Source organism: Vulpes lagopus, chromosome 5 (genome assembly GCF_018345385.1).
Source record: "Vulpes lagopus strain Blue_001 chromosome 5, ASM1834538v1, whole genome shotgun sequence".
Lineage (NCBI taxonomy): Eukaryota > Metazoa > Chordata > Mammalia > Carnivora > Canidae > Vulpes > Vulpes lagopus.
In genome coordinates, this window is record NC_054828.1 from 40,127,540 (window position 1) to 40,145,045 (window position 17,506).

Sequence of the window (17,506 nt, forward strand, 5' to 3'; positions counted from 1 at the left end):
GCTTCTTATAAGTAAGACCAAGGTTAGAACTTGCCTAAGATCACATCCTTTCTTGGCTTCCCAAAAACATACACATTCCTCTCTATTCTGCTTCACTCACTCCCTGATAGGGTTTTGAGAAGCCCTCTCTATCAATCACATACACTCAAATTCCTGTCTGAAACTTTGGTTCTAGGGAATCTAACCTAAGGGAGCTCTAGTGCAAATATGGCACTCTGTCCTGAAACCAACTCCGAGAAGCCATCTCCTGTCTATCCTTGCTGGTTTGTATGTTCTAAATGTTACCTTGGCCTACATCCATACTGCTTATAAGTTTTCTCCTAGGTTTATCCTTTACATGTACCCATAACCTATTTGGATCCAGGTTCCTGCCTTATCCCTCTGAGTAGCATGATACTGATTAATCCTTTTCTAGCCTTACCAATCAACTTCTATCCACCATTAAGTGGTCATGAACCATGCTGTGAACTGCCATTAGTTAACTCCTGATCTGGGCTCTTTGTGACTAGGTCCCATGACTACATGAATGCTTAGTAAATTCTTTCTGACCCATTAATTGCAATAGAGACCTGAGATAAATGTTCAAATAATGTAGTAATAAAAAACTATTGAAATCTTGAGAGTAAACAACTTTACTAACCAACTACCAAAGTTGTTAAAAGCTTAACTTTGCTTACCTTTCCTGGGTGACCCAATTGATAACTAAATCTAAACGTTTTTCAGATAATCCACATTTGATTCCTTCCAGGGTTAGTTCTGCATCAATAGGACGTCTACATGCATGACTTGTGCTAAATATGGCTTCAAAAAATAAGAGTAAGGGAAAAGGCTTTCCTCGAATTTTTCCAACAGCTACGGAGAGAAGAAAAGTTTTTTAGTTGAATACTTTAGGTAAGTAATAGTTTACTTTTTCTTACTTCATATTATTATTTTCATCTCTGTATTTTCAAATAATTTCAATCTAAAGTTATATATTTATAATTTTTAACTAATGCTTATGGATTAAACATTAGATTTTGGATAATGACTAAATATTACACGCTATGTGAAAACAAAGGCAGAAATTGGAGTGATGTGTCTACAAACTAAAGAATGCCAAAAATTGCTGACAGCCATTTAGAAGCTAGAAGAAAAATATGGAAAGTAATCTCCCTCAGAGCCTTCACATGGAAGTTTTAAAAGCTGAAAGAATATATCACCAGCAGACTTTCACTATAAAAAATGTTAAAAGTAATCTTTCAAGCAGAAGGAAAATACCAGAGAGAAATAGGAGTCTATATGAAGAAATGAAGACTGGAAATGGTATATGTTATGAATATAATTATTTAGAAGTATACTGTTTTTATATAATACATCAAGTGTAACATCACCTAATGGTAGAATGTGATAAGTTAAAGACATAATCTATAAACCCTAAAGCAACAACCAAAATAAGGCAACAAGGAGTTATAGCTCATGATCAGCAAAGGAGAAAAATACAATCATGAAAAAATTCAACTAATTCAAAAGAAGGCAGAAAAAGAGGGGAAAAAACAAGGTAACAAGCAAGGGGTAAGAAAGAAAACAAAACTCAACCATGTCAACAATCACATTAAATGTAAGTGATCTTGGGATGCCTGGTGGCTCAGTGGTTGAACATCTGCCTTTGGCCCGGGGTGTGGTTCTGGAGTCCTGGGATTGAGTCCTCAAGGAGCCTGCTTCTCCCTCTGCCTAAGTCTCTGCCTCTCTCTCTCTCTCTGTATCTCTCATGAATAAATAAATCAAATATTTAAAAAATAAATGTAAGTGATCTAAACACTCCAAGTGAAAGGCAAAGATTGTCAGTGTATTAAAAAGTAGGATCCAAGTAAATGTTGCTTAGAAGACACTGACTATTTTTTGTTTCAAGTTTTTATTTAAATTCTAGTTAGTTAACATATATAGTAAAATTGGTTTCAGGTATAAGAGTTTGTGATTAATCACTCCCATATAATAACACCCAGTGCTCATCACAAGTGCCCTCCCTAATACCCATCACCCATTTAGCCCATTCCCTGGCCTACCTCCCCTTCATCAACCCTCAGTTTGTTCTCTATAGTTAAGAGTCTCTTATAGTTTGCTTCCCTCTTTTTTTCCTTTCTCCAATGTTCATCCATTTTGTTTCTTAAATTTCACATAAGTGAAATCATATGGTATTTTTCTTTCTCCAACTGAGTTATTTCACATAGCATAGTATACTCTAGCTCCATCCATGTCATTGCAAATAGCGAGATTTCATTCTTTTTGATGGCTGAGTAATATTCCATTGTAAATACATAGACATAGATATACAGATATACATATAGATAGATATCTTCTTTATTCATTCATCAGTCAATGGACATTTAGGCAAGAAGTAAAAAAAATTACTTACTATGTAATTCCATTATATAAAGTGCTAGGAAATGCAAACTAATCTACAGTGACTGAGAGCAGACTAGCAGTTGCCCCTGACGCTGTGGGAGACAGGGAGATGGGAGGGATAAGGAGGAGTCAGAGAGAGGAATCACTGAGGGCAATGAGGGAACTTTTAGGTGATACAAATGTCAAAACTTTTCAAATTGTGTAAATACATGCACTGTGTTGTATGTATGTCAACTTACAGCAATAAAGCTCTGTTTTAAAAGGAAGTAGAGCACATTTGACAAAATGTTAACATTTACTAAATCTTGATAGTGAGTACATGGCTGTTGTACATTTCTCCACACTTTTTTTGTATGCTTGAAATATTTCCACATTTAATTTAGAAAACCTAATCAAATTCCTCAATGTGACAGCTAAAGAAACGGAGTCATTAGCAGAGATAGGGCTGGAGCCTAGATCTGTAGTCAGCTACTATAATACTCTTTCCATTCCATCAGGCGGAAAAAGCACAATTTGCCTACATACATAAGATTCATAGAAAAATGCTCACCCTTAAATTTATTCACTGTCCCAATGTTTTGAAGAATTCTTCTGGGACTGCGTGCTGCAAAACAAGCTGCCTTTTCATATTCACCAAGCGACATTAATTCATTGAACCTACAGCCATTCCATTTTGTTATACATTATAATAGTACACACACAAAAAGGAAAGAAAACTGATTAGAAATGTCTGAAGCAGACTAAACACAGTAATATAGGAAAACTATATCTAGATTTATTCACTCAGTAAGATGTTTTTTCACTCTTTCTGTGATATTCCAGCATTTTTTTGTATCTGTATTTTTTGAATAAAACTCACCTGACAGAAGACTTTGAACCTTACCCTGTACTTTATTTCTATAGCACTTATTGCAAGACATAGAGAACAAAAGACCTTGAACTGAATTCACAATGAGCTCAGATTTTTTTCTCTGGTATCGTCTGAAGATGAAAAAGGATATGAGGGGAAAGAAGGGCAACCTGCTTAGGGATTCAGCCTAGGGGACACAGTAAGTGAAACACAAAGAATGTGGAATTGGAGATCAAGAGGTATCCTTGGTATTCACGAGCCTATGTTGCTCTGCAGGCATCAGACACTCCATTAATTATGAGACTAACACAGAAGAAAAAATAATAGTTCGGTTAACTTAAGCCTCTACTCTTCTTAGGGCAAAATGTCTTCAAACCACCCCTTACCCCATAATTAATAAAACTATGGCAAACAGGATTTACAGTGTTGCAAATGAATTTAAAACCCTAGAGAGAAAAACACCAAAGTAATACTAATAAGCAAAACACATAAAACTTTCGACTTCAAGGGTTCTTCTCTCATATCTAAAGCTGGTAGACTTGGAGAGGCACAGAGTGTAAGGAAATAGCACAGGCTTTGGTACCACCCCAAAATGACCTTCGCCCCTTCTTTGTACCACATCAGTAAGACAATCCACAATAAAAATTGTTCAACATATAACTAGAAACAATATTGTTCAACATAGAACTAGAAATGTTCCTTACATACTGGCCTCATAGCCTATAAATTAATCTCTTAGAGAACAGTCATAGGTCTTCTTAAGCCTCTATTACACACTATATATAGTAACTTAAATATTAGGAAGAAATATGCCTCTTAATATGACATAGGATGGAAATGATGAGAAAAAATGACTGAATTAGGATAATCTGACTCATGACTCATGAAGATATTCTCAAAAACATTTCATAACACCAGGCAAATGGTTAGGAAATGCAAATATAGATATAAATAAAACTTAAATCAACACTATGAGCCACCTATATCCTCTGAAAAATCTCCTAGACTACCAATCTAATATTTTTTATACAAAGAATCTATTTTCAAAAATTCTAGTTTATTTTCTAATTTGTTTATTAGAGTAAAATTATAAAAATACAAAATCTAGAGACTATAGGCTCATCAAGATGCTAAATAAATGCTGAACACTTAATATTAAACATGTACTTAATATTTAAATAAATATTAAATAAGTGTGATAACATTTTAATAAGAAAAATCAAAGATTTTAAAATACTTGCCTTTCAATGTAGCCAAGCAAAATTTCAGCTTCTTTTGCCTTGCCTGGATCATCTTCAAGCAGTTCCTCAACAATGCCTTGGTCACCTATAGTTACTGAAAGCACCATAGGATACTTAAGATTATCGATCAAAAGAAAAAATTATATATATATATATATATATATATATATATATATACTTAATATCAATAACTTAATGTGGGATCCCTGGATGGCTCAGTGGTTTAGTGCCTGCCTTCGGCCCAGAGCGTAATCCTGGAGTCACCAGATTGAGTCCTGCATCAGGCTCCCTGCATGGAGCCTGGTTCTTCCTCTGCCTGTGTCTCTGCCTCAATCTCTCTCTGTGTGTCTCTCATGAATAAATAAAAATCTTTAAAAAAATAACTTAATGCTATGATTTCTAACAGCACTAACCTCCTTCTAAACTGAGTAGCCTCCCCATCTGTGTATCCCTTATTTTCAGGTACATTTTTAGGTATTCTCTCTTTGGCTTACCACATTTACTATTTACCAATTTTTTTTTTAAGATTTTATTTTTTAATTCATGAGAGACACAGAGAGAGGCAGAGATACGGGCAAAGGAAGAAGCAGGCTCCATGCAGGGAGCCCGACGTGGGACTCAATCCTGGGACTCCAGGATCACGCCCTGGGCCAAAGGGAGGCGCTCAACTATTGAGCCACCCAGGTGTCCCTACTATTTACCAATTATCTGTTAGCTGTTGAAGGAAGAAGCTCAGAGGGTAATAGAAACCTAACAGAAGTAGTGCATTTTTTTTTTTTCTTTAAACTCAGGCTAGGAAAATCCTTATTCTTTAGCTTTCTGGGGAAAAAATGATGTTTTCCATTATTTGTTGTAGTTAAAAAATATAGATAAATTACCATGTAAACTTTTAGTTTTCTGAATTTCCTCCACAAGGTCTTGAAATGAGCTGCTCATATCAGATTTTACCCATGAAGTAAGTGCATTTGAAATAATTTGCAGTCTTTGATGACTACAAAGATTAAAAAAAAAATCAACAATTTACTGAATCTAAAATCAAATAGTGGAATAATAGAATAAACACAAATAAAAGCTTTGAACTTAAAAAATATATAATTTTCATACCAAAACTGTAATTCTTTGTTCATATTTTCAGCTAAATCTCTCCGTTTTAATGTCACAATCATTTCCTCATCTAAGTCTGCCTTCCTTTGAACTGGAACATATTTTTTCAACATAATCCGTTTAATTTCAATATATTTATCCTCAAGATGTTTCAGGTATTTAGTGAGAGCATCTAAATTGACGGATTCTTGAAGAGTCATGCCTTCAGGGAAAAGGGAACAAATCAAAAGTGAAACCATGTGGGGGACTCATCCTCAATGGCAAGTCCTAGCAAAATAGAACATAGTTTGCAATGTTAAGAAATAAATAAGACATGCATGAACTTGTAACTTACTAAACATAAAGGGAATTAGCACACAATTTTAAATGCGTAGCAGTTTTAAACATATCATCAATGAAGGCTGATTGTCCAAACCTTAGCATCTTAAAGGTTTTTTAAAAGCTTTTTATTTTACTTTTAAGAGAGAGAGTGTGCTCACACAGCTGGGGGGGGCAGGGGTGTGGAGGGAGAGAAAAAATCTTAAGCAGGCTCTACGACCAGTGTGGAGCCCAGTGAGGGGTTTGATCTCACCACCCTGAGATCAGGATCTGCGATGAAATCAAGAGTCCTATCCTTAACTGACTGAGCCACCCTGGCTTCCCTGCATCTTAAGAAGCTTTAATGACCTCACTGTCCAGCCTTGCAAATCTCCAAGCATCACTGTTACTCAACACTGCTAAGAGCTTCTGCCTAACAATTCAGGATTTTTGTCCAAAGATTTCTCTCTAACCAAATCTTCCATTAATCTACTACAACAAACACTGGGGTAATCTGTTTATTCTCTCCAATGCAAAGTTTATAAAACCTGACAAACCCTCAGCTCTCTCTCCCTCATCACCCCCTGTATTCATCATTCATAACAGTCCACTCACACAAACTTGAAATGATTCCCTTATACAGGCCAACTCTTGCCTTTAAAGGCATACCTCAAAATTCTCTCCCAGAAACCTCCCTGGATTAATCATACTCAATTTGTAATCATTTCCTTACCTTGAATCCTTTCAGCATTTTATCAATTTGACTTATTCTCTACTTATTCATATGTACCTTATTTGTAGTTTGAGAATCATTTATTTTGTATTTGAAAGTGAATCTAGTCCCTGCTCCCACCAAATGCAGGATAATCATCCAACCTCAGGTGAAATCCTCTGGTATGGAACAGTTCATTATCTTCAAGACGTAGCTTCTTCTATTAAAACCAAAACTGACTTCCTAAAATTTCCACTTACTGATTCTGCCTCTGGATAAACACTGGTTGAAATCCTTAAAAGTTCTGAATACAGTTAGCTATTCTCAGTCTCCCTTTTCTCCAGGATGAATATTTGTAATTCTTCTATCCATGCATCAAAAAAACCTCTCAACATCCTGACAAATTCCAGGATATACTCCCAATTTCTTAAAATGTGGCTTAGGTGAAGATAAAGAACCAGTAAATGCTGACATCAATGTGAATCAAAAATATTCACTAGAACTTAATACACTACAATTTTTTTTTGTATATAATACCAGGGAGTCTCAAAATTTAGAATCACCTGAAGGCCTTGCTAAAACACTATTGAGTTGCACCCCACCCACACCCCAAATCCCATCCCTGGAGTTTCTGACACAGTAAGTCTGCAGTGGGGCCAAAGAGTTGCATTTCCAAGAGATTTAAGGGTAATTTTGACATTGATGCAGGAACCAAACTTTAATAGCTACTCCCTTACACTTTACGTAATCCAGCTAGTCTGGAACTCTTAGTCTTTCAGGGTTGTTGAAGTTTCTCATTCCCTTATAGTTGTCGGCAGCCCAGGCTAACGTTTGTAAAGTCTGACTAAAATCCTGGTACACTTGTAAACATATACATTGTAGCACATATATCATAATTTGTATGATAGATAATAACTGAAAACAGTTGGAATTTCAAACGCTTTAAACAAAATACAGTACCTGGAATAGGTTTTGAAGGATCTTTGGAGAAAGTATGGTATTTTACTTCTTTTGTGTCATACTCTGCCCTAAGTTGTTTCATTTTGTCTATTTGCAATTGAATCTTTGAGGAATCATTTTCAATAACATTCATTCTGAAAAACAGAAAGGCTTTCTTATATTTCTTTCAACTAGTTATTTAATCATAAGATTTAAAGTAAAACAGATTAAATCATCACTTTATTTTGGCTGATTATCATTTTGAAGCATTATGGACTTGAGTGTAAGTTTACAAAACGATGCCCATAAAAAGTTAACTAACCTTACAAGTGAGGAACAGAGCTGAATCAGTAACATTTCACGCTACCAATTCGTAACCTTACTGGAAATTTGTATGTGTTATGTTAAACATAATAATCTGGCCACAAAGTACTGTATCTATTCCCTATAGTTGAAAATTACCTTTGCAGCTACAGTTATTTTTGTAATTATATTAGCTTTCTGTGGCTGCTTTAACAAATTGCCAACAACTTATTGGTAGCTTAAAACAACAGAAATTTTTTCTCCTACAGTTCCAGAGATCAGAAATCCAAAATCAGTATCACGGGCCAAAATCAAAGGGCTATGCTTTCTCTTAGAAACTCTAGGGAAAAATCCATTCCTTGCCTCTTCCAGCTGCTAGGGGCTGCTGGCCTTCTAGGACATCACTTCAATCTGTCTGCATAACCACACTGCCTTCTCTCCTTCTGCCTGTCCACACTCTTTCTGCCTCTCTTTTATAAGAACACTCATGATTGTATTTAAGGCCCACCTGAATTATCCAGGATAATCTTCATGTATCAAGATCCTTAATGTAGTTTTTTTTCCAAATAAAGTAGCAATTCCAGGTTCCCAGGATTAGGAACTAATAATAACTTTGAGGCCATTATTCAGCCTCCTATAGTAATTATGTGGGGTTTTTTAAATTTTATTTTATTTATTTGAGAGAGAGCACACGAGTGGGTGGAGGGGGGAGGCTGAGCAGAGGGAGTAGACTCCCTGCTGAGAGCCCCCCCTCCCCAACAAAGTGGAGCTCCATCCCAGAACCCTGAGATCATGACCTGAACCAAAGGCAGACACTTAACCAACTGACCCACCTAGATGCCCCTCCTATCCTAATTTTGATCCTAGAGCTGGAGGAAGGATAGCACCTCTTTGAGATAAAACTATTTTATTCCAGAATTGGGGATCTTGAAGACCAAAAGGTGGATATAAATTTCTTTAAGCATTATTTGAAGTTCACTATCTAGTTTATCACTAATATGTTGGTCCAGGGAGGAAATAACAGATTAAAATAAACTAGACATATAAATGTCAACGTTTTTGGCAAATTTTTTTTTTAATTTTTATTTATTTATGATAGTCACAGAGAGAGAGAGAGAGGCAGAGACACAGGCAGAGGGAGAAGCAGGCTCCATGCACCGGGAGCCCGATGTGGGATTCGATCCCGGGTCTCCAGGATCGCGCCCTGGGCCAAAGGCAGGCGCCAAACCGCTGCGCCACCCAGGGATCCCGTTTTTGGCAAATTAAAAACAAGTCTGTCAGTAGAGAACTGCTGCCCACATCTGATTACTATACAGAGTTCCTGGTGACTATAGATGCCTCAGAGTAAGAGCCTGTAGTATTTATGAAAGAGGGACTGCAGAAATAAAATACCACTTGACTTTCATCCAAATAAACTTATGCTTGTGAAAGAGCATGTTAAAAGTAAACAAATTTTGGGGGCGGCTGAGTGGCTCAGTTAGTTAAGTGTCTGACTCTTGACTTTGGCTCACGTCATATCTTAGGGTTGTGGAATTGAGCCCTGTGTCCTTTTGGGCTACTTACTAATACACTTACTTTGCCACAAGTTGGATTGTTCTTTTCCTGTGATACACCAATGCTGTGGGCTCTGCTGCCAAAGCTTTAAGTTTTCCATGAAGACAAAATGCAGTCCTTTGGCCTTCCTTCATTGTCTCAATAATGGCATCATATTCTTTTTTGATTGAAGTGAGAACGGATTTGTATGCAGTGACATACTCTATTACCTGAAATATGATTTTTTCTGCCTATGGTACTGAATTTTTTTTCTGGAAAACTATGGAACAAAAGCCTTGCAAACAGCATTATTGTAGATTCTTTTTTTTTTTTAAAGATTTATTTATTTATTTATTTATTTATTTATTTATTTGAGAGAGAGAGAGAGAGAGAGAGAGAGAGAGAGAGAGAGGCAGAGACACAGGAGGAGGGAGGAGCAGGCTCCATGTGCGGAGCCCGATGTGGGACTTGATCCCGGGACTCCAGGATTGCTTGCACCCTGGGCCAAAGGCAGGCGATAAACCGCTGAGCCACCCAGGGATCCCTGATTATTTCTTAAATAAGACATGACAGGCAGTTAGAAGCCTTAAATTTTAATACCCAGGGTATAAAGACAATATTCACAGAATATGCACTTTGTGAATTATTACAATACTGTGAGCTTAAATATTTTTGCTCTACTTAGTATGAAAACATATATTATATGTCAGTTAAAACCAATACCAGTTCTAATTATCTCAATTATAGATCTTTTAAATATAATTGCCTACCATTCCTTACTATCTCCAAATCTAGTCTTAGACGTCGTCATTCAGACCTTAAAATCTTGGATTCTCTTCACCTGTTTTTCTAACCTATCAGCTCCTACTAGCCAATCAATACTCTCAATTCCCCACTTGCATTTCTATTGCTAAGATGTCAAGTACAACTATAGAAAACCTACTACATATTCATGGTTTCCAATGGTATGTATAAGTAGAATATCTCTAGAAGGATAAAAAAGAAAATAGAAATATGGGAGTCTGCAGAGAAGCAAAGAGGAAGCAGGATCTGAGATGAAAAGGACATGATTTTCCACTGTATATTCTTTATTGGTTCTCTATCTTCTCTTTCTTTCTTCCTATCTTCTAGATGTATGACCCATGCAAAAATAATTGACAAACATTTAAATAAGTTAAAAAAACAAAAAATAATAAAGAATTTATTGTTTCCAAGTTCTCACGAGGATTTTATTTTTTTAATGATTTTATTTATTTATTCATGAGAGGCACAGAGAGAGAGGCAGAGACCAGCAGAGGGAGAAGCAGGCTCCCCGTGGAGAGCCCAATGCAGGACTCAATCCTGAGACTCCAGGATCACTCTCTGGGCCCAAGGGAGGCGCTCAACCACTGAGCCACCCAAGTGTCCTGCTCTTAGTGTTTTTAAATGAAATTCCAGGGTTTTACGTATCTCTGTTTTTAGAATTTATGGATTAAAAGAGTTAACTAAGAATGGAAATAAATAGAGAAGAAGATGGAGAATAATTCATGAAGCAGTTAATCTATTATTTTTAATAATCTGTTTTTGGGAGTAAAGTCAGGCCAAGATAGATTAAAGAAATAATTTCCAAGTGGGAAGAGTTCTACACAGAGAGCTAGAGACTTTAAATCTTCTCTGCCATCATTTTTGTGATCCCAGGAGAAGGGGAAAAAATAACATTATTGTGCCATCACTGGCTTCATACACTGTTTAATATAATTCTTAATAAATTCAGGGTAAAAGTCCAGGGGTCTGAGGGAGATGAGGAAAAGCAGTCATTCCTCAGCTCCTACATATGGATATAGACTATTTGTACATGTTACCAGAAATAACACAAAAACCAGCCATTTCCAGATGACAGTTGCCTCCATAATTCGCCCATTTCTGTAGAAGCTCACTCTTCCAAGTTTTGGTCTTCTTCACTTACTAAGTCTGGCTCTTTCTATAACCTACCCTCAATACTTGTTATAGGAGTCTCAGGTCCTCCTTGCTTTGATTCAGGCACAGTTCACCAGGTAAAATCCTCTATATCTGATTCTAAGCAGAATTTGTTGTTTTCTGATTCCAAGTACTCAGAGATGCAAGTTATACTTTCATCTTTGTCCAATTAGATCCTTCCAAGAAGGAAGGAAGATTAGAGAAGGCAGTCATTAATAGTTTATTAACAATTAAATGTGCTGGAATAACATAAAAATGGAAAGACAGATTATCTTAAAAAAAAAACAGAAAAAAAGTTTCTCTAAATATCAAATTATTTCTATTTCAGACATCCTCTCAGTCCTGAAGAATAGGATTCTTTACAAGGCACAAAGGCATAACTTATAATTGTACAATGGACAGACAGTCTACATGGAAATCTTGGGGGGTAGGGAGAAAAGGTCTATAGATGTTAAATGTTCTTTAACTTAATTCCATGTCTTTTCTCTAAGAATTAAATTAGCCAACACCACCTCCAACATGACTTCACTAGAACTATATAATACTAATTTAAAGCAGACAACTCTTCATGTAAGAAAACTTCTGACAAGTGTCAGCATTTGGACACGCAAAGAAAAGCATGTCACAGCTATGGTAACTTTCCTCTGCTGATTTCATGTAAGTAGAATCTTAGCATGATTCTTGATATTTATGAAACCCATTCAAAATATTGCCTTTAAACATTCATCCAATATATTCCTTAGTGACTCAAACACCAAAAGCAGTATCACTGATCATAGTAACATAAAAAAAAAAAGAAGCTAACCTGCCAATGTACCAATTTTAAATGATAGTGTATCTACAGGATTTAAAAGACTGTTTCTTTATTTTATACTTTTATGGCTACTCATCAATTTTCTTAATTCCACTTGCAGGTATAGATCACTACTTTGTGCTCACCTTTCCTTAGAGTTTTTAATTAGAGTAGAAAGAAGACTTATAGTGTGTCTTGTTTTAAAATTAAACAAAAGGGATCCCTGGGTGGTGCAGAGGTTTGGCGCCTGCCTTTGGCCCAGGGCGCGATCCTGGAGACCCAGGATGGAATCCCACGTCGGGCTCCCGGTGCATGGAGCCTGCTTCTCCCTCTGCCTGTGTCTCTGCCTCTCTCTCTCTGTGTGTGTGACTATCATAAATAAATAAAAATTAAAAAAATAAATTAAATTTGTAAAAAAAAAATAAAATAAAATAAAATTAAACAAAAGACTGAGTTCCTATATTGCCTATAACTGTATTACTCAGATACCAAGAATCTACAGAATTCTCAAGATAAATAATTATTTCTTCTGGGTAAGGAGGAAAGGATGCTGATTATTTTACTGCCAGGGTATCTTCTAAGTTAAAAAAAAGTAAGGTTAAAAAAATAGGGACAAAGGGGAAATGCAATTGTTTATAAAGAAAAACAAGTGCTTCTAAAACCTTAAAAAGCAAAATCAAATGTTATATAAAACCATAATATTTTCTAAGCTCAATCTATTTTCAGTGTTCAGTCCAATCAAACCTCTTGTTTACTGGACCTCTAACTCACAAAGAGTTCCAATTTAATATGCTAGATCATATCCAAGCCAAGACTTTATATCACAAGCAAACCCGAAACAACAACCAACAGGTTCCTGCTTTGCAGCCCAATTCCTAACAAATCAGACATTTTTAGATAAAAGGCCAAAATGATGTTAGGAGACACAACTAACTTGTTGCTCAAAAACTAATAGCCTGCACTCAAGCTAAAACAACTGAAACATTCATTAACTACCTAGTGGCAGAAACAGCACTGTATTTTCCCCATTCATCCCTTCCCAATACAATGGATGAACATCTCAAAATTGACAAAAGAAGTGTAGTCAAACAAGCAGTGATGTTACTAAGGCAGGAATATTAATTGTCAAGATAGACTATTTCTACCCCATTAAATCTCCATCATCTTAAAAGCATTATGATACCTTATCAAAAACATTTCGATAAATGATGTAATATTCATCAGCAGGTCCTTCCTCATTACAGCCCACTCTTTCCATTTCTGTAATTATGTATCTTTGTATACTTTCCAAAAATTCCTTGTCACTTCTACCAATGATGGGAGGAAGAACTGCATGTTTATTTATTTCTTGGACAAACATATGTCACAATCTGAACACTTGTTCACCAGAGTAGAGTTGTCTTGACTGGCTTTTGCAACAAAGCCAAAACTTTGGTAAGCCTGAAAGAAAAAAAGACCATCAATTGATCTGAAGCTTAAAATAAACTAAGTCATTTCTAATAAATTTAAAATAAATTAAAATTGGCCTAAAATGTGTATTTGCCTTGGGAAAAAAGTTCCCATGAATCTGAGATAAATATTTCAACCTATGAATTAAAAGGTCTAATCTATTCTACTGCCAAGTGCTACACTTCTGGGATAGAAATACCAAACACCACTTAATAAAGAGCTCTTTTCTTAGTAACCACACCTATGTGTTATGTCATTGGATAGTTTCTTATGTTTATTTCTATACTTTTTAACAGATGGTTGCCATTTTGTTTGTTTCACATGAGAGAACCAGTTTGGAAGCCTCCTCATGATACAAACAGGGTCAAATACTTCTCTATCAGTGTGCTCAGTTGGCCCAACCATAGTCATGATAGCTACAAACAATTCATTATTATGATAAACTGTATTAGAATTCTTATCTTCAATATAAACATACTAATTAAAAAGTACGAAGTCAGAACTTCTGCTAAAATACATCCATCAATGATATCAGAATAACAAACAGTCCTCCTCTAGTACAGTTTCAAGCAGCTACATTCCATTGCTCTTTAAGAAAAATTAGTTGGATAAAGAAGTTGATTCCTAAAAACTACTCATATTAACTTCAAACAGATGAACATTGCTGTTTCATCATGGCTTGCTGAAAAATGTCTGGCAAGGCAAAACATTTTAACTCTTCTCATCTTCTCCCCCACCCATGCACATTCAGGTGTAAAATTTAGAAAATATAAACCAAAGAAAATTAATGAAAAACTAAAATCATCCAGAATCATCCATCCAAACATGATTATTTAATATTTTGGTATATTTCCTTCCAGATTTTATGATTATAAAAATTAGGATCACTCCCTATATTCAGCTTTGTATCCTCATGTTTTTCACTTAATATTAAAAGCACTTTTTCATGTTGCTGAATAGTTTTCAAAAACATGACTTCTAATTATGTAGTATTTTATAGTACGTTATACTATACTTCACTTAATCACTCCCCCAAGTTACCTGGAGGGTATTATGCTAAGTGAAATAAGGCAATGGGAAAAGGACAAACATTATATGCTCTCATTCATTTGGGGAATATAAAAATTAGTGAAAGGGAATAAAGGGAAAGGAGAGAAAATGAGTGAAAATATCAGTGAGGGTGACAAACATGAGAGACACCTAACTCTGGGAAATGAACAAGGGGTAGTGGAAGGGGAAGTGGGCAGGGGGTTGGGGTGACTGGGTGATGAGCACTGGGTATTATGCTATACGTTGGCAAATTGAACTCCAATAAAAATTGTTTTTAAAAAATCACTCCCTCACGTTTAGGCATTTCCACTATAATAAATAATGCCGTGATGGATAAATATCTAAATCAATTACACCATGTTGTAGTGATATCATTGAAATCTGGTTATCTAAAATGGCATATATGGCCTATAAATCTTGCACACAGGTCATATGCAGGAGGAGGGAGCCACCAAAATAATTTCAAAATTTAAAAGACCTAATTTATATTGATGAACTGGACAATGAAAAACCAATTTATAAATGAACATAAAGTAGTTCCAATAAGGTGATAACCCATAAATGGATCAACAGTTTTCCCAAGTGAGAAATCAATTTCTTTATTCATTCATTCAACCAATATTTATTGTTTACTATGTGCCACCATTGTTTTGTAGCTAGAGATTCAGTAATAAATAAGATAAAGTTTTTGGCTCTTTGGAGCTTACAATCTAGTAGGGGAAACAGACAATAAATAAACAATGTAATTTCAGATTGTAAAAGATAAAGAGTCAAAGGAGGAAGGAATGGGTGTGACCACTGGGGAATTAGTGATTACATCTGAATACCAGTGGCCTATTAACCTTAGGATAAAATCCAAATTCCTTTACCAATGAATACCCTATAGGAACAGGCAGTCCCTTTCTCTGTCCAAATCTAGCCTTTTCATGCCCTGCCCTCCTCGTAACCCCCAACCTCACTTTCATGACTTTGCTGAGAGTCTTGCATAATTCTCTCTCCACATCTGTATTCTGTCCCTCCACCCTCAACACTCCCTGCCCCAACCAAGATAACCTTTATACTACCACTCTCATTTCCTTGGTTCTTACGCATTTTTCAGATTTTAGGTTACACAGTTCCAGGAAAGCTGCCCTGAATTCCCTTAAACGTGGTCATCTACTACATTCTCCCATGGTACTGTGCACTTCCTCTACCATGGTTGGTATTATCACTCAGCCACTCTGTAATAGACACTTTCTGTTTACATTCTCTATCTCTCCCAGTAGGCAGGAACCAAAATTTTCTCATTCTCCATCATCCTTCCCTACCTATATGCATTCCAGTGCACAGTAGCAGAATAGGTACCAAAAAAAGCTTAATAATCAATAATCACTGAGCAATAATCTGGTCTGCTCAGAAGACATCACTTGTACCCTCAAATCAGAACACAACTGAAGTGACTGTTTCTCAAAATCTACAAATGCCCCAAGTCACATAAATCAACTCAGATTACCTTTCACTCATTTATTCATACTAGATACATAGGGATACAGAGAAAGCAAGTCACAAAGATTCCCAGTCGGGTCTATTGGGTCTAGTTAAATTAGCAATTGCCATAGAGCAGAGAGCATAGTGTGACAGAGGTGGGCACAAGGGGCTCCAATGCCCAGAGTGGCATCTCACTAATTTATGGGAGAGGGCAGGGAAACATCAGGAAAAACATCTAATGGAACAACACCTAGGGCAATGCTTATGTTGCACTGTATTTATGTATTCAATAAATTGGGAGGGAAGGGGGCCATCTACCATGTCTGCCACTAAGCCCCACACTAGAGATACAGCATCAAATAAAACAAAGTCCCTAACCTCCCAGAGGTTACATTCAGAGACCCAGAAATGCAGAAGACACCTGGGGCTAAGTTGTATAAATATATGAAAGAAGGAATGGGGACTAGAAAGAAGGTGGGAGCATGTTATTTTATACGAGGTGTTAGGTTGGGAAAGAGGAAAGCCCTCACCGATACGGTGACATTTCAGAAACCTGAAAAACATAGTTTGAAGATTCCTGGAAGGAGTGGTTGATGCACACAGAGCAGCAAGTCCAAAGACCTCAAAGCAGCAGAGCACCTCTGGCAAAGAGCAAGAAGGCCAAAGGAGCTAGAAGGGAATGAGAAAGGGCCAAAAGAGATAAGATCAGAGGTAGCTGCCAGAACACGTAGGATATAAGGCCTTGAAGGCAGGACCATTACCAGTCCCCCATAAGGCATTTTTGTACAGGTTAGAAAAAGGTGTCCCCTTCACTAGAGGAACAATGGGCTGGAACATGGCCTTGTCATTCCAGTGCTGAAGCAACAACCTTATAGAAATTTATGCTTTGCTCTCAGTGACATGGGAAGGTGTTGGAGTGATATGGACACAAGAGTGACAGCTGACATACATTTTCAAAGAATTCTTCTTGTTGCTTTGTGAAGACAAGGGTCAAAGCTGGAAGAACTGTTAGGGAGCTACTGCAATAATGTGGGCAAAAGATAATGGTGGCTTGAATCAGGGTAATAACAGTTGAGGTGATGAGAAGTGTTTTGGGTATTGAAAATAAAGCCAAGAAGAATTTGCTGTGCATGAGGGGGTATGTGGACATGAGAGAGCAGTCAAGGATGACCACAAAGTGTTTGGCCTTAGCAATGAGAAGATGGGCATTGCCATTTGCAGAGATGGGAAGAGCAAGTCATGAGATCAGAACTTTGCCTATGAGAGGTGTTGAGGAGTCGGCTGTATATGTAAAGGTGGGGTTCTAGTGAGTGGTCTGAGTGAGAGAGAAGTTTATCAGTCACAGGCATACAAATGGTATTTAAAAGTTATGAGCCAGGGCAGCTCGGGTGGCTCAGCAGTTTAGCGCTGCCTTCATCAGCCCAGGGCCT

General features: G+C 36.6%; 1 protein-coding gene across 5 annotated transcripts in view; it reads right to left on the bottom strand.

Annotated features, from left to right (window-relative positions):
• Positions 1-17,506, bottom strand: part of CLHC1 (clathrin heavy chain linker domain containing 1) — a 31,383-nt gene that overhangs the window by 12,365 nt on the left and 1,512 nt on the right. Inside the window, exons 2-9 of one of the 5 annotated variants that reach the window (XM_041757065.1) lie at positions 13,294-13,550; positions 9,404-9,591; positions 7,547-7,680; positions 5,578-5,779; positions 5,352-5,464; positions 4,474-4,567; positions 2,933-3,039; positions 678-852 (exon numbers count right to left, since the gene is read on the bottom strand). In XM_041757065.1, coding sequence (XP_041612999.1) covers positions 678-852; positions 2,933-3,039; positions 4,474-4,567; positions 5,352-5,464; positions 5,578-5,779; positions 7,547-7,680; positions 9,404-9,591; positions 13,294-13,470 — 1,190 coding nt within the window. In that variant the 5' untranslated portion in view covers positions 13,471-13,550. Of the gene's footprint in view, positions 1-677; positions 853-2,932; positions 3,040-4,473; positions 4,568-5,351; positions 5,465-5,577; positions 5,780-7,546; positions 7,681-9,403; positions 9,592-13,293; positions 13,551-17,506 lie in introns of those variants that run through there. The other 4 variants (XM_041757066.1, XM_041757067.1, XM_041757068.1 and 1 more) reach the window with 4 other exon arrangements.